Below are 23,495 nucleotides of genomic sequence, written 5' to 3'. Positions count from 1 at the left end.
TGACAAGAAACCGGTCAGCATAAGCTGCTGAATACAATTAAGTAATTCCCGAAAAGTCAGTAAAATTAACATATTGAGCCGGATAGGTCGACAAAATTTCTGACAATTGCCGGCAGGGTTTCTCACGATTACAACGGTTTTTTAACGGACGGTTTCAAACATCATTTTGTGAGCAGCCGGCATAACCGGAAAATTGATGGGATCATAAAATATGAACAACAATTTTACGTCTTGGTAGTTGGTACAAACTTGTACAATTCAAATGTATTCTAAGTCTTGCGCTGACACTGTGCAGCGCTGTGCATAATTATCGGATCCTTACAGAAACCAGTTTCCAAGACAGTACGTGATATCTGTTTTATGCTTCGTCTGGATACATAAGTACTCGTACACGCTAGAAACACAAGCTTCGTCAGGACGCTTAAATCACTTCATCTAAGCAGTTAATATTGTAACCCATGATCCGTCGAAACACTTTTCCATCTTCCCTATTGTCCGTAGCGTACTGATCATGTTGCGAGTGGTTTTGTTTCTACTACCGTTTGCCTTTGGCCAAACTTCCGACGATATCGACAAAACTGCAGACCATATCATAGCTCAATCCTCTTGGAAATCCCTATCCAAATGACACATGACTTCACATTCTCAACGGAGAACTGTGTATGTATTTTTAAAACTGCATGCTTTTACGGGGATGATCTTAAAACTGAGTTATATGCTGCTTTGGATTATTGTAAAGCAATAATACTTAATGATTATTGACTGAATCTGACTGGAATCCGCTTGTTTCTGCAGGGGAGAACGAAACATTACACGGGACATTAAATCTCTGCTCTAATGGTTCAAACCAGGAGCCAAATCACTTTGCCATCACCAGCAGAAATGACTCTGCTGTAAAAAGTGATGAGATGCCGCGCCGCATGAAAATTTCCTATTTTCGCGGCTACAAAAGTTTGGTGTTCTATGCACGCGCTGAAGACTTGTGGATTATGAAATTCAGGGACTTCCTGGATCTTCCGAAATTTATGGGTGTTCACCGTATCGCACTGCCACAGACCAATCGCAGCGTCTCTGAAGTGGAAGAAGCCTTGGCGTACGCATGGGCGCCCAGTTTTGGTAATTTATTGTACAACATGCACTTGTATATGTCTTAATGCCTTAATGCTGTGAATTAGCCAATAGCCGGCATTTTAAACAATTTTTTTAAATATTCTTAATATTTTGAATATTTTTGTTTATTTTGAATAATATTAGCGACAAATGTTCTCCTTGCTAGAAAACACTTCCATGACTCCGGGGCGTGTGCAGATCATAAAGTTCGGCCAAACCTGGGACGTTTTTTCCAGCGATGGGTAATTTATTGATAACGCGGTGGTATTAACCGCATAACAATACCGCTGTTCCTTTAAAGGTCACCTCTAGTAACGATTCTTTACATTCTTCCTTTGGACGCACTCCCTTCATCTGCTCTCGCGCGTTCTCGTATGTCTGCTCAGAACTGGTCATTTTACGCGGAGCTGCCGAAAGTCGCTCCGCCCTCTGCCGAAGTTTTCTGGCAGCGACTTGGAGAAAAAGGCTTTACGCAGCCCATTGGGAACATCTTTCGTAGTGCGGCACCATATAGTGTTCCGTATTATCTGTCGGATAACACGTCCTCGCCTGGTTTCTTTGAAACGGACCGACTACTGTCCGATCTATCTGCTATGGTTATGGAAAGTCGAAAGTTTTACAATTGCAGTGAGGAAGGAAAGGCCAATGTGAAAATTCACCTTGCCGCTTTTGAACCGGCAGTTGCCATTTACAGATTTAATGGCTCTTTTTCCGCGTAAGTCACTGTTTATTCATTAATCGATCGTAGATTTCCTAGTTTTCAAAATTTTCTTAGTTTCCTTGTATTTTCTCATGTTTTCTCATGCATTCTAAACTTCTCTCATATTTCCTATGTTTTCTTGTGATTTCTTGTAAATTCTAGCGTTTTCTTATTGTTCGGTAGATTTTTTTCGATTTTTTGGCTTAATTGGTTTGCTTAAATTTTTAACTTTCTTATTTTTTTCAGTTAAATTTTCCTAAGGTGCTTTCGCCCGTTTGTTTTTTTGATTTCTGCTCTGGCTGTTTTCAGATTGACCGTTCTACCGTTTTCCTTCGTCCCAGCTATAAAGTACAAAGTTTTCGCTAGAATGTTGCCCTTGAACGGATTGGGAGATTTTCCAGAGCGATATTATAAATTCGATCGACACTTTTATGATATCCGTATGGGAGTAAAGTCTGGGATAAAGTCGCTGCTATCACGTCCGTTTACTCGGGCTTATTCCTTCCGCATGTACATTGACCGGCCGATGTCCATACAGCTGCTGCCGGAACTGGAAAAGCTAATGTGGGAGCGCCTGCACGCTAATACAACTAAGGTGACGTGTACTGGCGTCCCTTAGTACACATCGGTACTACTTTACTACTTCTACCCCTACTACTAAGGCTTAGGCTTTACTACATCTTCTACGCGAGTCATGACCGCGACTCCGAGTGTCGACTTCTCAGAAATCCCCAGCAGAGAACTTTGACCGCGACTTGCCATTTCGACGTGACCGCGCTTCGATGACGTAGCTTAACCTATTGTTCTAGTGTATTAGTTGACCTCATGTTCTCATTTGTCCACGTGTAGTGATGCAGCGGTGTGATTAGTCCACGTGTCCTCAGATGTCTCTTATTGGCTAGAGTTTATATCCCTATTGTTCTCAGACCCGTACCTGCGCGTACGAAGAGCCAGCACTTGCGGTGCCCAGGGCTATATAAGGCGCTCGTCGCCCACACAAATGTCAAGAGTTGTAATCCCAACAAAAGTAGAGTCTTGTCACTCGATCTGATTAACTTCAGGCTTTTGCTCTGGTCTTCTCTTTCCAAGTGAGGCTGTTCAAACTGACCTCTGGGTGACCTTTCACCTATTGTCAGGGGTCATTCCTCTACTTCGTCGACGTGCATTATCATCTTCGGATAGTCTCGTGACGTAATAGGCTACCCACTTGATCCCACTTGCATCCGGTGACCTTTCGGTCTCTTCTTCGGTCTTCATGCCCTGTATCACCAGGTTGATGGATATTTCTCTTATCGCTTCTGCTAACATCTAGCGTCGGACAGGTAACGTATACTTCTCCGTCGTGTGTGTATTTCTCGTGTTTGCAGGACCCGGACCTCTTCTTCTTTTCCTTTCCTTCTTCATACCAGATCAACGTAATCTTCTACCATCTTCCGTAACAGTTTGAGACAGAGTCGCTCTATCCGACTGGACGTGGTCGGACTAGTGGATACGGTACCCACTTCACTGTGTTAGGTCTTTCATTCACGTCATGGCGCCCAACGATGGTTCTTATTTTCCCGATGTTACGGAAAATTGTAGATGGTACGTTATTTTGTATTTTCTTTTGTAACCGTAAATCGAAAATTGGTCCAGGTCAGAGTAAGGGTATTGTAATCCCACAAAACTGACCGAGGGTCTCTTCCCTCGCCCAAGCCCCCGGGCATCTGTCTCTCATCTGTCTCTCTTCGGGTGAAATAATCCCACTTTCTTTTCTGATCATTTGATCTGGTGTGCCCTTAAGGTACTAGTGTCCTTAAGGCACAGGGTGGCTATAGGGGACCGTACAGCATAGGCCTCCCTTGAAGCGAAAGCTGTACTAATAATTCTAAAACTTAACTGATTATCATTTGATTATTCTGTGTGGTATTCGTGGGCCGACAAGCCGCCAGTGTGTGTGAATTTGCAGCATCATTTTAACAGTGAAATTTGGTTAAAGTAACCGTACAGTAGCCGAAAAACCACAAAGGTTGGCTACGATAAATCAACGATTGGATTTGGACAACTGAAACCTTAAAGGTCAGTTGCGATCTCGTGAAACGAACGGCAATATCAGCAAGGAAACGCTGAGTGGAATTTGTAAGTAAAACGTGCGAAAATTCGCAGAGATTTAGCCGTTCTTTAAATCGAAACCTTACAAAACATTGAACTTTCGTATCTGAGTTAGTGGGAAAGCCACTACTCTACGATTTTGGAAATTTTCGAACTTTGGTAAATTCAACAGAGCGGATATAGCCGTCTCGTGTTGGGTTAACGCAGTGTCACTGTTAGCTGGAAATCGGCCACAGTGCGTAACTAGCGGTAAAATATAATAAACAGCTGAAACCTGAAAGGTCAGCTGTGGTAAATTGAAACGTAACGAAAGCAAGTGGTACATGCATACTTAAGCGTATGCTGTAACAACGTAATACGAAACCAGCGATAGGCAGTGTCTTTCGCCTGGTGGGTTTAAACGAAACGGTTCTGACAGTTTTTCTGTCAGCCCGTGGGTTACACAATCTGGGTGATTTGTCATCCAGTGGGAACTGTGCAGTTTGCTCTTACTTAATCCACTTAGTGGTACGGTATGTAGCAGAAGCACAGAAATACGAAGTAAAGCTTCTGAAACCTTGAAGGTCAGTAGCGTAAACGAAATAATACGAGTAACTTTCTGCACGCAAAGGTGCGTGTAAAGCGGTAATACGAAACAGATCGTTGCGGTGTACTTAATCGACTTAGTGGTACGGTATTGCTGTATTCGGTCGGTGGGTAATACAAACTGGTTGTGTAATCAACCAGTTGAACAGAGCAACTTTTGCTTGCCAAAACCCGTTCAAACGGTACGGTATAGCCGCGGTTGCCTGAAACGCAAATCAAAATGAGTGAATTATCAGACGTAAAATCCGATATGAAGAAAAACAGAACTGATCAGCGTGTTGATGTATACAGAGAGAAGTTAAAGGCCAAAATTGCAGTTAAGCATAAACTAAATTCGCAGTCACAGAACGCAGCGGTTATGTCAGATTGGTGTTCTCGTAATGCCACGGTAATTAGCGGCAGTTCTGGGGAAAATAGTGCCCCATTGGGAGCACTCGTAAATGGTCCTCCCAGTGATGCACAAAACTCGAGCCTTTCTTTTCCAAGTATGCAGTCAGTAGGCGGTACCACACTTTATTGACAAACGACGGCAGAGTACAAATCAATAAACATTTGCAAGTTAACCAAACAATGAAAAAAGCTTAATTATCACAACAGAAAGAGTTCAATAAACTTTTCAACTCCATCCATTGTTCCTAAAACCGAAGCCGCGTTTCCCCGCTGAATCTCCAAGGACAGTCAGGCGGTCAGTCAGCGGTGGCGGTAAATCCATGTCAGGTGGTAAATCCGAATTTATCGGTAAATCCACAATTGGTAACTCCGTCGGCGTCAGTGGTAAACCCGAATTCATCGGTAAATCCACAGCTGGTAAATATGTCAATGGCAAATCCGAAATTATTGGTAAATCCACAAACTGTGAAATCAGGCGCAGGAGCTCATACCTTGAATTCAGTAAGTAATATTTCGGCAACTTCACAATTGTCAGCCGGAAGCAGCACATCCGCGCAGAAAGACATTGAAGATATGTGGGGAAGAAGTAAAATTTTCGTACCGGTCAGTGGCACTAAACCCACCGACAGTGGTAATATTGCAGCACTAAAAGTCATAAGATGGGACGGTAGTCCAGGTACAGAGGTAAGCAATCTCTTACTTAATCTCGATAATCAGACTGAGCTGGAGCAAGGCTCGAGTCAAAACAATTACAGTTTAGTGGGTGAAAATTTATTAGATGTTCAAACGGAACTGTTTTTCTCAAATGAAGTACAGTTAAGGCAGATTGTGTATGAAAATAATTATGAACCTTTGCGGTTCGAGTTTCTCCAAGAGGTGAGGCAGGTCGAGCAAAGGCTCCGTAATTCGCTGTCTGAGTACGATGTAAGTTCTGTTGTAAGTAAAAATGCAGGCACATTAATACGATGTTTGAAAGGTTTCGCGGCTGTGTATCAACAACAGCTTAATGCTCAGGTTGAAGTCAGTAAATTAAACGATATGGTCAGCAGTTTAAATAACGAAAAAGAATTTCTACAGTCGGTGGTGAATGGTTTTAAAATGGAAAAAGAATCACTCCATGCTAATCTAAATACTACAAGCCAGTATTTAGAAACGGCTATGGCAAATAATGAATTAATTTTTCAAAAATTGAAAGAGGTGTCACGAGATAATGCTTCTCTGGAAAAGCTCAACAAAGAGCTTGAGCGAGATTTTATTGAGGCAATGGAAGAATTTTCTGAAAGCGAGTCTCTGAATGAACTTAAATCATTGGAAAATGAACAGTTAAAACTAAGTTTAGCTCAGGAAAAAGAGCTAAGGCGTCAGGCAGAACATGATCGAGAAAGGGCGTTAAAAGAAAGCCAAAGTTGGCAAGACAAATGTTTTCAGAAGGACAGATACTTTAAGGATGTTGACATGAAAATGAGAGAGTCTATGCGCAGGTCCCAGCAAGATATGGATAATTTGTTTAATCAGCTTAATCAAAACCACGTCTTTGGTCAAGTAACTTATGGCGGTAATGAAAAGCTTTTCGGAGCAGACAGACCATTGAGCACAGCGAACACAATATTCAGTCGGTCGCCGGTAGTTGAAAATACCAGGCAGTCAGACTCTTCGGGTAAAAATTCGTTGGAAGCGATGAATGTAAGTAATATCTCGCAGCTAAATTCTGTAAAAACCCCATTTAATGGAAGTACCGGCGCATATAAAGTTTGCGGGGGTGAATTTTCCCCGAACGGTGGTAGTAAAGTTTGCGGGGGTGAAACTCTCCCGGTTGGCCAGTTGGAATCACCTGTGGAAAGGGAGAACGTACCTAAGCAGTACGGAGTACAACCGAATCGGTCAGTACCGGGTATTGAGACCCAGGTCAAGGAAGTAAGATTTCAAGTGAAAAATAATGAAGCAATCGAGCGGATAAATCAGCAAAGGACACAGGTCGGTCATAACGCAGCACAGCACAATAATGCAGTCGAAGACGGAAATCGTCCGAATCAGGTAAGAAGGTCACGTGATGACCATGTTTTACAGCAGGTAAATGGAACTGCAGATACTGGTGAATTTTCGGAAATAATGAAATTGATACAGAGTGTAAATAAAAATTGTTCTGATCGTAATGAAATAATGAAATTACAGTCGTATAGCGGTAAAACGAAATCTGGTTCAGTACGGAATGGCTTTTACAAGTCGAACAGTGTCGTACTTGTAATGGCTGGAATGATAATATGACATGTCGCCAAGTATTAGCCGCTCTGGAAGGCAATGCAGTTGTGTGGTTCCAAAATTTGATAAGAGATAAACCAAATGAATCTTGGGAAAATTTTTATAAGAAAGAAATTTTGGAACATTTTAATGACTCGTTCACGTCGCAAGAAATAAGGCGAGAAATGTCAGCTCGAAAATTCAGTGAAAATGATACAGTGGACAGTTACGTGGACAGTTTTATACTGTGGTTTGAAGAATTGAAATTATCATAGGAGGAGAGAGTCAGTATTTTGTTAGAGGGATTGAACCCGAACAAGCTTGACTGGTATGAAAAATTGTTTCTGAGGAAAATTGTTAATCAGCATAAGTTAATTCAAGTAATGCGTGACTTTTATTTATGTAGTTTATTTCCTAAACGGCTAAGGCTTTTAAACACGGCGTTCTGAAACGGCAAATTGGTAGGCTAACGGCATTTCGGCGGCAAAGGTAAAGTCAAAGGTAAAATTGTAAAAGCCAAACTGAAACGGCAAAGGCAAATGGACGGCAAAGGCGAAGTTGGCCGAGCTTCTTTTACCCAAAGCCTCTAATGCAAGAGAATTGCACCAAACCAAAAGAAAACGGGAAAAAACAGAACTGGGAGGTGGGCTGTAAGGCTGGCCGGTCTTAAACCTTTCTGCAAAGGTCATCAACTTTTCCATAAAAGTCATCAACCTTCGTAGAGGTCATCAGCTTTTCTGCCAGCGGTGTCCATTGATCTTATTGTGCTCATTGTACTGCTATTCCTTGCGCGACACAATTATTTCACCACTCGGTAAGACATATTATTGCGACCAAGTTCGTACTTCGTACCTCGTGTCTGCATGTTCGACCATACCATAATTAAGCTGTTCAAGTGAAAAGCGACAGCCATCGTAACAGCTGTGCACAAAAACTGTTTGCGGGGGCGTATTCGAAGCTTTATGAATGGATGCCGCCACAGGTTCGTTTCCCTTTTTGCAGTTTTGTCGTTAAATAGGGCAAAGTACTTTTTTATCGTTTTTAAATAAAATTTTGAGTTAGGGATGAGAAAACTCGCCACCGGTTAATCGTAAAATGGCGCACTTTGTAATATTTTCACATGGCGCAGAGAAATCAATGGAAAAAATAACAAGAATAAATGATTAATTATGGATTCTTGATGTACATTACGAGTACTGTAAATACGGTCAGTGCTTAGCATGTCGGCTGCTCACTTGCGAGTTCTTCTTTCCAGTCGCTTCTTTTGCAGGGCCTTTTCGTGGAAAATTCTTAAGTGGTTTCAAAAGAATAGAAATAAGACTATATAACTAACAAATAAATATGTTACTAACCTGCAGTTCTGCAGACTGCAAGCGTTTTGCATTTGGTTAACCATACACGTATTATTACACGCAATTTTTTAAATGTGAGTAGAAGAATGATGTGACCTGGAGATCGCAGTAACAATTGACTTATGCTTGTTAGTCGCTCGCAATTTCGGGGGGCATCGAATGAAGTTGGCTGAAGTGTGCCGGTTTTCGTGAAGTCGTACGAAGCTGGCTCTGATGGTACATTTTTCACTGGTGCCAGAGCTGCAGTAAACTAGTTACATTACATCCTAGATTGCCGGCTTCTTGTTTCGAAGATTCTCACAATCTTCACGGGTCTCCTCTAGCGCCTGCTGGTGAGCTTTATTGACACAGATGTCGATGACATTGTGAGCGGCGGTTTCCATTTTGTCCAGAACGGCTAACAGTGTGCGCCGGGTCAGCACGTAAGAAAGCGGTGCCACCACCAGCGATCCCAGAAACGGAATGAACTTCAGCAACTCCTCCATTGCCTGGCCGGCTGTCTCGGTAGCCAGCTCCTTGCTGAGGAAGAACACAAAGTCCTTGGTGATGACACCCGGAATGGACAAGGCCACCGTCTCCTCCAGTAGGGTTACATCCACCTTGTGGGTCTGAGCCGTTGACGTCAGCGACTGCTGGTCTAGTCCTAACTGCTGCTGGTAAAACCTGCCTTCGGCTATCACCATCCCGATGTCGAATGCCGTGGATATCCCTACAATATTTTGCGTTTATTTTCGTGCTGCAAAATTGTATAACTACGAAGTGATGGCGTACAGCTTCCGCATGGAGTAACACTAATATCAAGATGATGCTGATAAATCTGACCGTGAGATGCGGTCGGTAAAATTTAAAGGAAATTAGGATTCTGATCTTCATTAACAGAACAGCCAATGGACAGCAGCCACTGTAGAGAAAAGCGATTAACGCTCCTACTGGCGGCACAATCCAGTTTCTTTCGCTACAGTAAATACTTATTCAGGGGAATCAGGGCAATGTTGTCTATGCGGTTCATTATGTTATGACTGTTTGCTCTTTCTTACCAGGCTGCAGACAAGAGCAGCCTGATTGTTCAGATTTAGCGGAAGCTTGGTGTGGCATTTTAAGGGTGCATCTCGCTATAGTGTTTAAGCTGAATCGTACGCAAGGGGGATCAGCTGGGTCGCAACTAGACTCTGGAAATCTCCGCTTCGGTTTAAAATTAAAGCGCGATGGCACAACTACGAATCTAGAAGCAAAAGAATCTAAGTAAACTTAGAAACTAAGAAAACCAAAAAGAACTAAGCGGCTAGAAAAATTATACTTTCATTAACGAGACCATTACTATGACCACTACTAATAGATTACCACCAGCAGTGCCACTCCCACTATGCAAACCACTACCAGTACCAGTAACGATAACTATGTCAAATTACCCGGACATATACATACCTGCGCAGCTGCTGCGCAGTAGTACATTAATGCACATCCCGCGCTTTTATAGCCTGCACAAACTATTCCGCGACTTACCTGGTATCGGTAGGAGACCGACAACACCGGATGCTAACGCCATCTTCCATATACGACCACGCAAAGCGTCGACCTTTTTCTGTAGGATTTTCTTGCTGAGCATGCCCATGGGACTGAGGGAGTACAGAAAGGCCTCGCGTTTCAGATCCGGCAAGGCCGTTAATAAAGTGTCTTGAAGCTTGCAAAAGTCAAATTTGGCCGGCTGGTAACTGTCGATGAGAAAGATATTATCCTGTTCGGCATCTTTTAATTCCAGTTTCGTTACAATATCCTTGCGGACTTTCTGCAAGATCTCGTCGTCCGATTGACCAACGGTTGATCTCGGATGGGATGTGCGCTGTTTAAACACGTCAACACCGCTTTGAGTGCGCACATAAAAGAATCGCTTGCCGAGCTTCCCAATCTCTGCCGCCAGCCACTGGTCGTCGTCGGTGAAGCGGCTACTGGATAGGAGCAGATAAAAATCATAGCGTTTAAAGCCAATTTTCTCCAGATACGTTCCCCGTGGGAATTTCGGAGTACCCACACCGGGACAGTCCCAGTACAGCAGCAGGGCATTGTCCGGATGGGCGTAGGAGCGCACTTCCTCCGTGCACTCCACAATATCCACCTGTGCGCCTTCTTCGTCTTCCGCGGTAATATTGCGACTGCAGTTAATGTAGCTGGACTTGCCGACTCCGCTCTGGCCAATGACGGCGATATTCAGTGGCACAGTCTTCCATCGCTCATTATGCTCCTGCAAGATGCGGGCGAATCCAGCTGCTCCGCCCAGCTGGTAGGCTTCTTCAATTTCCTTCGTGTCGTTGGAACAAAAATCGGCTGCTGTTGGTTTTTCCCAGTTAGTTTCGCCCGCCATATTTTTACGAGGAGAAGAAAATGCAAAAGTAATTACGATGAGACTAAGACAGTACGGAAAAGTGCATTGATTAGCTGCGTTACGCATAAGAAGTACCGAATTGGACTGCGCAACTGAGCAGCGGTTTGTATTTGGCTGGCAGCCTACTTTTGACGCAAGGGTTTTGACTCATCACACAGTACGATCGTACAAGCATCCCGGACAGTAATAGAACAATTCACCAAAAGCAGCAATCAGAATATTGCGGCACTGTCATCGGATAAGCGGTCGTCGCTTGGAACGAAAGTAGCCCAGTAGCCGATAAGCTGTTGTATCTTTTTAGGTAGGGCTCGATAGTATACCAATGATGCAATGCGAAGGATTCTTCTACGGTAAATATTTATAAGACAGTTTATTATAATTGTGGCTAGCGCTATCTTATCTCCACACCTTTTGGAAGTACACGCCGGCGCCTCGGTTCTTCATACCCATATGGCAAAAAGAAATACTGACCGAGCAAGCAACTTCCTCCGTTTGTCAAGCATTGTCACACCTTTTTTTAACTTTGCGTTCTTTACATTCGATATGGGTCAATATTACTGATCTGTATTCTGTCAGTAATACTACCTATAATCTGTACTACAGAGCGGTGCAGAATATAGACAGTACCGTATAATACAAAAGATGTGTATTTTGCTTTTAAATTAGCTGAACGGCAATGATGTCAAGGAACTTTATTATTTTTGCGCGATGTAATTCAGTGGAAACCCATTAAAAATTTCGAAAGTACCGTTTTTCATGGTGGTAGTTAATACAATAATTACCAGCATGGATAAAAAGTGTCTCTTAATTTCGCGATCATGCAGTACTTAATTGTTATGGTCGTTTTCAAGACGATTATGGCTACCGGACGCCGAAAAAATCTCAGTAGAAGTTGCTAGTATTGCTAGACCTTTCTTAAGGATTCCACAAATTAATAATCATTTTGCAGGCACCCCGTGTTAGTGGTATCGTTTGTTTACTTGTTTACTACTTTGAGAACTGTTGATGTGTCTTGGCTATAGATTCCCTTGTCCGGTTTGGCCGTCTCCGTTTGCCGATCGGTAGCTGAATATTAGTCAGTCAACAGATTATATATTCTTGATATACAGACATGAAAACTGGTGACCAAGCGTCCATGCAGAGCTCGCAAAATTATTGCAGTATTCGCGTTCATTTAAAAACTCGATGGCTGTAATCTATGGTTTTCTCGCCAACGACGATTATGACAGTGTGTGCACAGATGCACGTTAATATCTTATCAGTCTCATCATGTCATGCACAATCCTATTAGCCGTCTTCGCAAATTGTGGATAAAAGACCATGTAAGCGCACAACGACACAATATGTTGGGAATGAAATACCAGCACCAAAATCGCATATGCCGATCTCTGGCTGTTTCCCGTCCAACGCAGTAGCGCGATTGGAAACTGCCACAGCGCCGCCGACACCACAATAATCGATCCAGCGATAACCATCCGAAAGGTCACCGGCAGAGATTTCTTATTCCCCAGAGATTTACCATTATTCCCATCAACATATTATCTTTAGATCTGCGACGAAAAGTTCGGTATTTCCTCCCAAACCTTCTGCCGAGATTTTGTGGCGATCCAAATAATTCGCGCCTGTGAAACGCCAGCTAAGAGAATGGTTACAATCAGTCCGCCTACCACGCAATCGGCAAACCACGTCGCACGATAATCAAAATACGCCGTGGAACTGCAAGGCGACACGACCAGTTGCCTGAAGGTGGCGAACATGGCGGCATTGAATACGATGCAGTATGTCCAGATGGCGAACAGTATACCCGCGATGGTCGAATAACTGATACGATTTCAATAACAACGGGGAATTCCACTGACATCCAGCGATTCAGACTGATACAGCCGATATGCGCGTTGTAGCATCACGCCGAAATACGTGTCGGCCACACCTAGTTGGTACCGCAGTTGGCTGAGATGCCGTGGTTCGATAATGTGGGATATGGCTGCGATGGGGAGTAACAGGAGGAAAATGGATTCCGCTAGAGAGAGCGTAAAGTGAAGGTAAACGAAGAGTTACTAGTTTTTCCACGCATTTGACCGATTATCGAACGGGAGCGGGTAATCGGTTCAAGTGTGAACGAGGCGAAGTGCGAGCTGTACATCTGCGGCGGATAAAATAACACAGAAAGAAGTTGTGGTTGGATTTTTGGTAAAGTATCCCGGTTTACACGTTTTAACAAGTGCGACATTGTCCAGCTATTGTGGAGAAAGCCGTTACGTTAACGATGGTATCAGCATGACTGGCGCTCCTGCCACGTCACCACGCCGTCTTCCTTCTTAAAGGTTATCGGTGCCCTTAAGAGTGTTTATATGTTGCAGTGTCCCACCTTGTGGCGTGGGACAGTGGCACACATGTCACGAGAATGTGTTGTTCTTTAGTGACCTCTGTGTGTTGTTCGTCCAGCATGGCAACTGCGATAGCAGCATGCCCTTGTTGTCCTGTTGACAACAATCAGTTGGTTGTTTGTACTCTCAGTGGCGGTTCATAATAAACTTATTATGCCGCCACCTCAAGTCGTGACACAACTCATGGAAGCAACCACAACTTCCTTATCAGATTGACGAAGTCATGCGTGAGTGTTTTCAGACTTCATGCAATGTCCCGTGTCCGGACGAAAAAAAACGACTACCCTTGCTGGAGGAAGGCGACTCTCCCGCTGAGCAGAGGCGGCGTTTTCATTCGGCGTGCGAAAAAATTCATCATCGAGGAAATTACCGATGTGTACCGAGGGCGAGGCGTTTAACCAGATGCCAGCTTCCGGTGTCGATTGAGCAAGGAGGCGGGTTCTGCTAATTTCATCTTTGCGAAAAACGCTAAACAGTGCTGAAAGCGATTCGTTGCAGATCGAAACATCCCACGCTCGCTGCGACATTTGAAAATTCGGTTTGAGGAGGCTCAGCTGACCGCTTTTTGCATTCCAGAATTCCCGTGCGTTGGTGGCATCCATGAGCGGGTGACCGGAAAGCAGCAGCGACACTAATCTGGATGCAGAAGGAATCGAAGCCCAATCGGCTGGGAGAGCTACCACACTGAACATTTCTTTCTGGGCTTAGGCTGGGCGCAGTTATCTATGAAACACACTTATGTGCTAAATACCGCAAGCAAATTGACGTGTGCGGCCACGACGGACTGTGTCGCAATGTAAAGATCTCTTGTAAGCGCCACTTGTGTGCTACCTGTGCAGGTTGACGGTGACCTTTACGTGTTACCTATGTGTTCCCTATAAGGATTAGGCAACGCACCTGTATGATAGTGACCTTTATTAATATCACACACTATGCCCACTATAGCGATGCTTATGCTAAAAGCTAGCTATGCCAGGGAAGGCTTGCAATGGACTGATAGTCTGCTGGTAGTGATAGTCCGTCACTTAACAAGCCCCCTTCGGCAGCCGCGGGATCCGCCACTGCCCAGGCCGTAGACAGGATGACCAGTCTGTATCCGCCTCTTGACGGCAGATACATTTTCGCGTTGTTAGCCTTCGAAACAATCGGGCCATGGGGACCGTCGGCATCCGCTCTAGTGAAGGAAGTCGGCAAGCGATTGCAGCAGCACACTGGTGAACCTCGATCACATGAATTTTAAGACCTGTGTAACTCTTCCTGCCATCGCGTTGGTCGTTTCGCTTCCAGCAGACAAATGTACAATGCAAAAAAACTAAAGCACTTAAATTCTTACTGAAAAATTTTGTGTCGCCAAAAGCACAGAACATTTTGTTAAGAAAATTCATGGGCTCAAAAAACTGTTGGAATTCCATGCAAATTGTGCGCGCAAATTATGTGTACATGACAGTACGCCTTCGTATTCGATTAATTTTCAACTTTTTTGACCTGTTGCTTTGAGAATTCCACCTGGACTCATTTGTAGTAGTGTTTACGGCTGACTAGTAATGTAATGTACAAGTTTAGTTGCACAAGAATACAGAATGTGTAACTTTTAATCACACCATTTGTATACTTTGACGGAATATCCGGTTGTGATAAGCTAGGTCAAACAAGATTCCATAAAATTAAATGCAAACAGGTGTACCGCGTATTCATACAGTATGTATATGCTACGGCGAAGACCACGAAATGTTTTGCCAGCTAGAAAGAATTGCTTCACAAAACAAGAACGATACACACATTGTTTCTGGTAGAAGCGGCTTCAAGTGCCTAAGTTCATAAAACCATAAAGTACGCAAAACTGCGCCTACAATCCATTCAAAAAACAAGAGCTTATATAAAAAGGCATAAAGACGATAAAAAGCGATGATTTTTACAGCTCAAACGCTCGCAGCGACGCAGTAAGACCAGTTAATGTTTAGATAAAGATACCTAACAAATAAGACAGAAAAAATTCAAGCTAAATAAATAAGCAGAGGATGCACTAGATTACAGTTCAGAATGTCGGCTTCTTATTTCTGAGGTCTTGACAATCTTGACGGGTCTCCTGGAGCGCCTGTTGATAAGCTTTCTTGACGCAGATGTCGATGACCTGGTTGGCGGCGGCTTCCATCCTGCCGAGAATGGAAAGCATTGTACGCTGGGTCAGCACGAAAGAGATTGGCGCCCCCAGCAGTGATCCGACAAACGGGATGAACTTGAGCAGCTCTTCCACCGCCTGGCCAGCAGCCTCCGTCGACAGTTCCTTGCCAAGGAAGACCACAAAGTCCTTGGTGATCACGCCTGGAATGCACAAAGCCACCGCTTTCTCCAATATGGCCAAATCTACTCCATGTGTCTGGGCCATTGTCGTCAACGACTGCTGGTCCAGGCCGAGCTGTTGCTGATAGAAGCGGCTCTCACTTATTACTAAGCCGATGTCGAATGCGGCGGACATCCCTGTAATGCTTTGGCGTTATCTTATTTTCGAGAAATTACTGAGCTTAGTGAACCTATCAAGAGAGCAGGTATTTGGTAGAATTATCGGAAGCCGGCTACACCGTTTTTAATTTAATTTCGTAGCTAGCTTATGTCTACTCTGCACGTATAGTATCGGCACACGGATCGATCATTGTGGCGTAAATGTCGGCACACCGATCGAGCACCTGCGCGGTTTTTTTGGTAATTACCGTTATTTAGCACAATTAACATTTACCTATATTCTTACCTATATGGACCGTAGTAGCGTTACTACGGTCCATAGTTAAGAACATCGGCTGTATTTGTATATGTTGGACAATACATTGTCATTAAGTAATAAGTTATGACTTGCTGTTTGTGCGAAAGCGAAACTCTTACCCGGTACTGGTAAGAGGCCAGCAACACCGGAAGCCAGTGCCGCTTTCCATACACGGCCTCGAAGAGCTTCAACCTTTTTCTGGAGGATTTTCTTGCTGAGCATGCCCATAGGATTGAGGGAATACAGAAAGGCCTCACGCTTCAAATCCGGCAAAGCAGTCAACAGCGTGTCTTGCAGCTTCCAGAAGTCAAACTTGCCGGGTTCGTAACTGTCGATGAGGAAGATGTTCCCTTCTTCAACCTTGAACAACTCCAACTTCTTGATAATATCGTCGCGTACTTTCTGCAGGATCTCGTCATCGGACTGACTAGCCGTTGTCCTCGGATGGGATTTACGCTGCTTATCCACGTCCACACCGCTCTGCGTGCGCACGTAAAAGAATCGTTTGCCGAGCCTTCCGATCTCGGTCGCCAGCCATTGGTCGTCGTAGGTAAAGCGACTGCTGGACAGGAGTAAATAAAAATCGTAACGCTGGAAGTCAATGTTTTCCAGATACGTTTCTCGTGGGAATTTCGGGGTGCCCACCCCGGACAATCCCAGTACACTAGCAAGGGGTTGTCGGGATGGGCGTAAGGCCGCACTTCCGCCGTGCACTCCACAATATTGACCTGCGCGCCTCCTTCGTCTTCCGCGGTGATATTCCGACTGCAGTTAATGTAGCTGGACTTGCCTACGCCGCTCTGGCCGATGACGGCGATGTTGAGCGGCACGGTTTTCCAACGGTCATTGCGCTCCTGCAGGATGCGGGCAAACCCGACGCGGCTCCACCCTCCCGGTATGCTTCCTCGATTTCCTTCACGTCTTCTGGACAAAAATTGGCCACTGCCGATATTTGCGAATTTTCTTCTTCCGCCGTGTTTATACTCGTAAGCAAAGACAAGCTTTCCAAAATTTGATTCATTTTACAAGAACTAAGAACGCATAATATTAAAACGGTATTAGGACACAAATGCCGCAGAGTTGTGACAGGAATATATCGCTGTTCTCCTTTATAAGGATAGTGTGTGCTTACTCACCATGCCGAAAGACTGTATTCTTGTACTCTGTAGGAGTCATCATAGAAGAAAGATAAAATGAACAACGACACCGCATAACCAGGTGTGGCGTGAAGTACCGTCGTTTCGACAGAAAGTGCTGTAGAGCAAACAGTTGGTAAACTATTGTGCTACAGTCTGTACATTCCTCACCAGCTAGCTGGCTTAAAAATTGGCAGTATGGTGTATTGTAAATGAGCCTTTTGCTGCAATAGCCGTAATAATTTGGGTTCGCTATGTTCTTATCGGTGTTGTACAGATAGCTACCGCCGTACTGCGCTTTGTATGACTAACGTCCGGATTTTGACATCCATATCAATTGTAGAAATGATCGATGGATTTTAACTCGCCAAAGGCTATTTATTCTATGTACTGTAACTAGCAGATTACATGGTTCGGAATTCGGTGTTGATTTATTGACATCGGGATACGAGAAGTTGTGTAGCAGAGCTCCCCGACGCTATAATTATTCATATCAGCTACAGGAAATTGGAGAAGGTAAGGCAGCGAATCGATCGCTGGGGAGCTTCTGAACTTTCACTCCTAACTGCATTTTCACTTTCATGTGCGCAGAAATCCAGAAATAAAAAAAATCATAAAATGAGCGTAGAGCCATGAAGACAAGAAAACCACAAATTCGACAATGTTTGTCTCTGGAAATTAACTGCCGCATCAGTGCTTGAGGCCAGAGAAGAAGCGGAGATGTAATCGAGGCTATGTTGTAATAACCCTGCTTGGCCGTTATATTGGTCATATATAACTAGCTAAGTAAGAAAATAATTCTTAAACGTGTAAGAATCCTTTGATTACACTACCACACAGCCGCATCAGTCAACCCCAGATACAAACTTGGCGGTTCTTTTTTCAAAAAGTCTGTACTTCCTAGTAAGTCTGTAGGTCTGTACTTCCTAGTGTACTTCCTATTCAGGCGAGCGACCACTGTCAGACGTCGTGTGGTTGCCATGACCTGTGCCCTGAAGGGCTGAACCAGTTGCCGACGTCCAGTGTGTTCCCATTCGCATAACTTTATTGGTTTTTAAGTTGCCGCAATAGCTGATGCACAACGTGCCCGTATGACCAAATCCCAGTAGTTCGGTTGTCAGAGCTCATCGTGGAGCACTAGCGGTTTGAAGACTGTGGGATACATTCAGGATATTGATTCATCGTGGTGACCTTTATGGTATCTGTCATGTAGTTCGTTTACTTTGCTATATCGTTCAAATATCATCATGGGTGACGGCGATACTAACAACGAGAACGAAGATGTATCCAAGTTCTCATTTGTCGAACTGACTAATGTTTTGTCCCATATTCTGGAAGAAGTATACAATGTGTCGACCAAAACCTCCAATGTCGGAAAGGTTCTTGAAACTCACAAGGATGCGCTGATGAAAATCCCGTCCCTATTGAAGGATCACTACATCAATCTGCAAACGGAACTGATTGCCGAGAAAGAGCGCAAGATTCAACAGCTGATGTCAGTGAAGCCAAACCCGTCTGCTACTACGTACGCCGCCGCTGCTGCCACAGCACCCAAGCAATCGGTAACAAAACATGTACTCCTTCTGAAACCTAAAGAGAACAACGTCCCGAAAGATTCACGACTGAATGCCAACGAAATGGAAAGCCTCAGACAGACTTTGAATCGGACCATGCCTGCTAAAGAGCAGCCGTTCAAACCCTCCGGTATCCGCACAGGTGCAGGTAAGGCAGTGGTAATAACATTCGACAGTGCAGAAGAAACCGAAGCCGCACGGGTTGAATTTGAAAAACATCAGGGTGAGATTGGCATGCGAGTAACGAAACCGAAAAACCCGAGAATGATCGTGCGCGGCGTACCTAAATACCACACAACCGATAGCTTTCTGGACGAAATCAGGACTACCGGTCTGTCGGAGAAGATCAGGGTAATAAAAAAGTTGCAAAGCCACCGAGATGACGTAGGAACATGCGCTTTTGTTATCGAAGTCGACGAAGAAACACGCTGTATTCTTCTAAACCGTGGATTTGTAGGGATTAGTTGGCGCTCGTGTAAAGTTACTGATTACGTACACATAGTCCAGTGTTATAAATGTTGTGAATTCGGCCATATTGCAAAAAACTGTGCAAGTCAGCGCGCTGTATGCGGAAAGTGCGGTAGCGATCACGACACTAAACAATGCGACAAAACGGAGGCTTTCGTGCCTGTGTGCAACAACTGCATCAGTAATAACTGTGTGAAACCTAACAATCCCCATACTGCATTTGATTTGAAGAAATGTGCAGCAGCCGACATTTACCGTCAAAAGGTCACGCGTGTTTTCTTCCGCTCAAAAAACTGAGCAGAACAACTGATCAGACAGATTATAATTTTTTTGAAAAAGTTTTTCAGAATGTCATGAATTTGAAAATTCAAGACGTACCTAGTGTAGGTCTCTGTGAAGTTCAAAATATTTTAACAAAAGCTGAGTTCTGCGAACCAAATTCAGCAGCACTCGGACACAGTTGTTCTTTTGACATCTGCAGTCCCACTCCGATAACGATGCTCCGAGAAGTACCTATTGCATCGACATACATTGCCAAATTTACGGATCCTAGCGATAAGCTTAACGAAAGACGGATAGTAAGAACAGTAGAAAGGTCAGTTGCGCAATTGCTGTCGGAACCGAAAACAACAGTAGAATGTGAGCCAATCAGGCGTGAATCGGAGTTGAATGTGGTTTGCCCTAACAACCAAGTCGATAATGCTAGCGTTCCTGTTCGGAGTATCGATAGGGATGATTTGATTGCCGCACTACCTGATTTCTCACAGGATTTAACTGTTAGCACGGGGAAGATACAGAATTGCAAAACTGCTCTTTTACGAATTTTCTATCTGAATGTCAATGGCCTAAAACGGATTTTGGAGAACGTTTATGAGGAATTCACATCACTGATTTCGAAATTTGAAATAATTGTACTAGTGGAAACCCACTTGAAAAAAAACGAACCAGTTTTCCAGTTAAACGGTTACAGCTCAGTGTCCAAAAGTAGAGCATCGTTTGGAGGAGGAGGGATTGTGGTGTTCGTTCAAGAGCCACTGACAATTTCTCCTAAACCTTGCGCTATGGAACATGACGATGTTCTTAATGTAATCATCCATCATCCAACGTCGATCATTCAGGTGAACATGATGGCAGTGTATATCCCACCGACTAACTCATGTCTGCACCCTGAATCTAAAAATTATTTTGACGTAATGCATGAGATGGCAGCACGATGCACCGAAAATCAGATTTTCGTGCTGTGTGGTGACTTGAACGGAAGGATCGGCGAAAACTGCCCTTTGATGTCAGAACCAGTTTTTACTACAGATAATTCAAAAATTGATTACATTAACCTCTCAAACGCAGACCAACAGATAAATTCGCGTGGTAAAGAAATTATAAAATTTTGCAACACCTTTTCTTTAACCCCTCTGAACGGACTGAAATCTTTCGGCAAAAATTTTCCATCAGCCTATACGTGTCACACTTATTGCGGAATGTCGGCTGTTGACTACGTTCTTGTACAACAAAAAGATGTCAGCTATTTTCAAGACTTTGCCATTTCTGACGAAAGTCTTTCTGACCACCAACCGCTCCTCGTTAACATCAGTATTCCATTATCAGCAAAAAGCTGTCCCTCCAAAAAAAGTAGATATCGGAAGTCGGTGCCGGTCAGACACAGCCACCAAGATGAACTTGCAACGTCATTTGTCAGGGACACGGTTAACAACGTCTTGGCGGTGACATGGAACACCGAAAATGTCACCTCCGGCGCTTACTTTGATTTTCTCGTCGAAACAGTAGCAAGCAGGCTGAAGGAGTACAGTGTCGAACGCCCTGATAATAAGTTACACAGAAATCATTCAAATAGAGAAATCGCAAATCTTCGTCACAAAAAAACGAAACTGTGGAAAGAACTGAACGGAATAAAGAATATCGACCAAAGACGTGCTGTAGCGGAAAAGTTTTATAACATGCGTCAAAGATACCGGCAAAAACTACGAGAAATGAACGCAGAATCGAACCAGCGAATATGGAAAGAAATCGAAACACTCCGTCACTCGAACCCAAAACATTTTTGGTCCTTTCTCAAACCGCTTCGTGCAGACTGCCCCAAACCGAATGACTTAATATCGATGGATCAGCTTCTCGCCTTTTTTCCAACTTTCCTAAAACCAAGAATTCTTCCTTATGCAGTTCATGCGAAATGTCTCCTTCTATCCCGATATTAGACGACCCGATTAATGTTCTTGAAATTTTGAACGCGGTATCGAGATTATCGAGCTCTTCGTCCAGTGGTCAGTTATCCCGTAACCACAGAGCGTTTCAAGCAACTCACCCAAAACGAAAAATTCCTTCAACTCCTATGTGTAACCTTCAACTCAGTTTACAATGGTGCACTGTTTCCTCCTTCGTGGTTGATAGGTACGATGTCACCAATACCGAAAGCCGGTAAACCGGTATGCGCCCAAAACTGCCGGCCAGTTGTTGTTGAAGTTTTGCCTATGCGTATTTTGTCGACGATACTTGCAGATCGTATTGATAAATGGGCGGACATCAACGAGGACCAGGGAGGCTATCGTAAAGGTAGAGGTTCGACAGACCATGCTTGGTTGTTACATACAATCTGTGAAACACAAGTTGTTCAGGGCAAAGAGGTATACGTTGCATTTCTTGATTATACTTCGGCATTTGATACTGTAAACCACGAAAAGCTTTTCAGGAAACTTGAAAAGTCGGGAGTGTCGCAGAAAATGTTGCGTTTTTTAATGGCCATGTACGAAGGCAGTAAAAATCGCATAAAATGGGGTGGCGAAATGTCTGCAACGTACCCTCTAAGTAGTGGTGTGCGTCAAGGCAATCCCCTTTCAGGAGTGCTTTTCGATATCTACATCGACCCAATCACGGACTATGTTGCAAAAGGTCGAATTACTTCTATCAAATTAGGGAATAAGCAGGTATATTTGTTGAAATATGCTGATGACATCGTCCTGATCGCAGTAACCAAATCAGAGCTACAAATTTCAGCAGACAGAGTGGCTCAATTCTCTGTCGATTTTGATTTGTTGCTTAACATTAGCAAATCGTTCACTATGGTAATAAAAGGTGCGAGAAGATCGGAATTCTTTTTTGAACTTAAAATTCAAGGCCAGCGCATTGAGCAGGTAAAAGAATTTAAATATCTCGGTCTCGTTTTTAACGAAAATTTATGTCTAAACAAGATGTCTGAACACCGTATAAACAGCTGTGAGAAAGCCTACTTCAGTGTAAACCAGCAGCTTGCGAATCTACGACCAGGATATACGTTTTCCACGGCCGAGTCGATTTTCGAAGCAACAATAGGTGGAATAAGTTGTTTTGGCTCAGAACTTTTAGGGCCGGACCCCCGCGTTGATTTATTTCGCTTAAAATTTTGGAAATGCCACTATCAACTGAAGACAACAACGTCGCATGACGCTTTGTACTATATTATAGGATCGGCTCCGCTGCATTTCCGAGCAACCAGAATGCAGCTACAGTTCCTTAAAAAGCTTCTGCACTGTTCTGATGGTTCGCTGTGTAAATCTGCAATGATTGATAGCATAGAAAACGCTATCAAAAGAAAAAGAACGTGGTTACGGCGAGCATTGAAATGTTTAACTACTATTATGAATTTTTCATGGGAGTCACCAGATAGGCTATTCGAGTTTCTTAAAAACCTTAAAATTTCTAATGCGATGTCACTGTTAGAAGAAAAATTCCGAAGAGATCTCGCCGAAAGAGTGCGAGATAACGCCGCTCGAAGCGGTCGGTTGTTTTTCTGTTCCAGGTGTACCCAAATGCACCCTTTGCCCTTTGCCGACTCCCGCTACCCATTTACCTATTGAAAGCGCTGTTTGCCGTACTATCATCGGGCCACCATTTCCGGATCGAAACAGGACGATGGCAAGGAATTCCTCACGATGAACGACTATGCCCGTACTGTGAAACCACTGATACAGAGGAACATAGTTTATTCCAATGTCCGGCCTTTGAACCTCATCGACAGATCGTTTGGCCTAAAATCGCCACTGCAGCACCAGAATATCGAACATTTAGAGAAGCTTTTCTGGGTATCCTAAGACGAAGCGTTTTTCCATCTGAGACCGATAAACAGTTACTGTTTACCGTCGCTAAATTTGTACACTCTGTTATTAAAGACGCTAAAAGTGTATATAGCGGTCATCTCTGTTTGTTACCAGCCATTCAATGATATGCTTTGTATTCAGTACTGGCTCTCAGTTGATGTTATTATTTTACAACTAACTAACCAAACTGTTTATATTGCTCAAATTTTTTTCTTTTTTTTAATACTGTTTTTTGTTT

General features: G+C 43.7%; 3 protein-coding genes across 3 annotated transcripts; 1 reads left to right on the top strand and 2 right to left on the bottom strand.

Annotated features, from left to right (window-relative positions):
* The first annotated feature begins 425 nt into the window (after positions 1 to 425).
* On the top strand, positions 426 to 2,789 carry LOC129581989 (uncharacterized). The gene is made up of 5 exons (XM_055473336.1): positions 426 to 660; positions 796 to 1,116; positions 1,277 to 1,352; positions 1,412 to 1,825; positions 2,120 to 2,789. Exons 2-5 carry the CDS (start codon positions 909 to 911, stop codon positions 2,427 to 2,429), a joined length of 1,008 nt encoding a protein of 335 aa, XP_055329311.1. The 5' UTR covers positions 426 to 660; positions 796 to 908; the 3' UTR covers positions 2,430 to 2,789.
* Positions 2,790 to 8,160: 5,371 nt separating this feature from the next.
* Positions 8,161 to 10,970, bottom strand: LOC129581932 (interferon-inducible GTPase 5-like). Its single transcript, XM_055473240.1, has 2 exons — positions 9,970 to 10,970; positions 8,161 to 9,175 (listed from the first exon to the last, which is right to left on the bottom strand). Exons 1-2 carry the CDS (start codon positions 10,910 to 10,912, stop codon positions 8,733 to 8,735), a joined length of 1,386 nt encoding a protein of 461 aa, XP_055329215.1. The 5' UTR covers positions 10,913 to 10,970; the 3' UTR covers positions 8,161 to 8,732.
* A 4,159-nt stretch (positions 10,971 to 15,129) lies between these two features.
* On the bottom strand, positions 15,130 to 17,459 carry LOC129581743 (interferon-inducible GTPase 5-like). Its single transcript, XM_055472962.1, has 4 exons — positions 17,440 to 17,459; positions 16,706 to 16,915; positions 16,111 to 16,655; positions 15,130 to 15,711 (listed from the first exon to the last, which is right to left on the bottom strand). The coding sequence occupies exons 1-4, from the start codon at positions 17,457 to 17,459 to the stop codon at positions 15,269 to 15,271; spliced, it is 1,218 nt and encodes a 405-aa protein (XP_055328937.1). The 3' UTR covers positions 15,130 to 15,268.
* Positions 17,460 to 23,495: the final 6,036 nt, after the last annotated feature.

Source organism: Paramacrobiotus metropolitanus, unplaced genomic scaffold, assembly GCF_019649055.1.
Source record: "Paramacrobiotus metropolitanus isolate TYO unplaced genomic scaffold, Prichtersi_v1.0 Parri_scaffold0000006, whole genome shotgun sequence".
Classification (NCBI taxonomy): domain Eukaryota; kingdom Metazoa; phylum Tardigrada; class Eutardigrada; order Parachela; family Macrobiotidae; genus Paramacrobiotus; species Paramacrobiotus metropolitanus.
Note: the sequence above shows the minus strand (reverse complement) of the source record. Positions and strands in the feature narration are given on the sequence as shown.

What these genes read in the sequence shown, in the direction of transcription:
- LOC129581932 (XM_055473240.1), bottom strand. Translation starts at nt 10,912, where the DNA reads ATGCGTAACGCAGCTAATCAATGCACTTTTCCGTACTGTCTTAGTCTC. An exon ending in CGGTCTCCTACCGATACCAG is followed by an intron (nt 9,176 to 9,969) that starts GTAAGTCGCGGA and finishes AAAATATTGTAG; the next exon opens with GGATATCCACGGCATTCGAC.
- LOC129581743 (XM_055472962.1), bottom strand. Translation starts at nt 17,459, where the DNA reads ATGGATGTCAAAATCCGGAC. An exon ending in ATGGATGTCAAAATCCGGAC is followed by an intron (nt 16,916 to 17,439) that starts GTTAGTCATACA and finishes ATTTTTGTCCAG; the next exon opens with AAGACGTGAAGGAAATCGAG. An exon ending in TGGCCTCTTACCAGTACCGG is followed by an intron (nt 15,712 to 16,110) that starts GTAAGAGTTTCG and finishes AAAGCATTACAG; the next exon opens with GGATGTCCGCCGCATTCGAC.
- LOC129581989 (XM_055473336.1), top strand. Translation starts at nt 909, where the DNA reads ATGCCGCGCCGCATGAAAATTTCCTATTTTCGCGGCTACAAAAGTTTG. An exon ending in CGCATGGGCGCCCAGTTTTG is followed by an intron (nt 1,117 to 1,276) that starts GTAATTTATTGT and finishes TCTCCTTGCTAG; the next exon opens with AAAACACTTCCATGACTCCG. An exon ending in TTTAATGGCTCTTTTTCCGC is followed by an intron (nt 1,826 to 2,119) that starts GTAAGTCACTGT and finishes GGCTGTTTTCAG; the next exon opens with ATTGACCGTTCTACCGTTTT.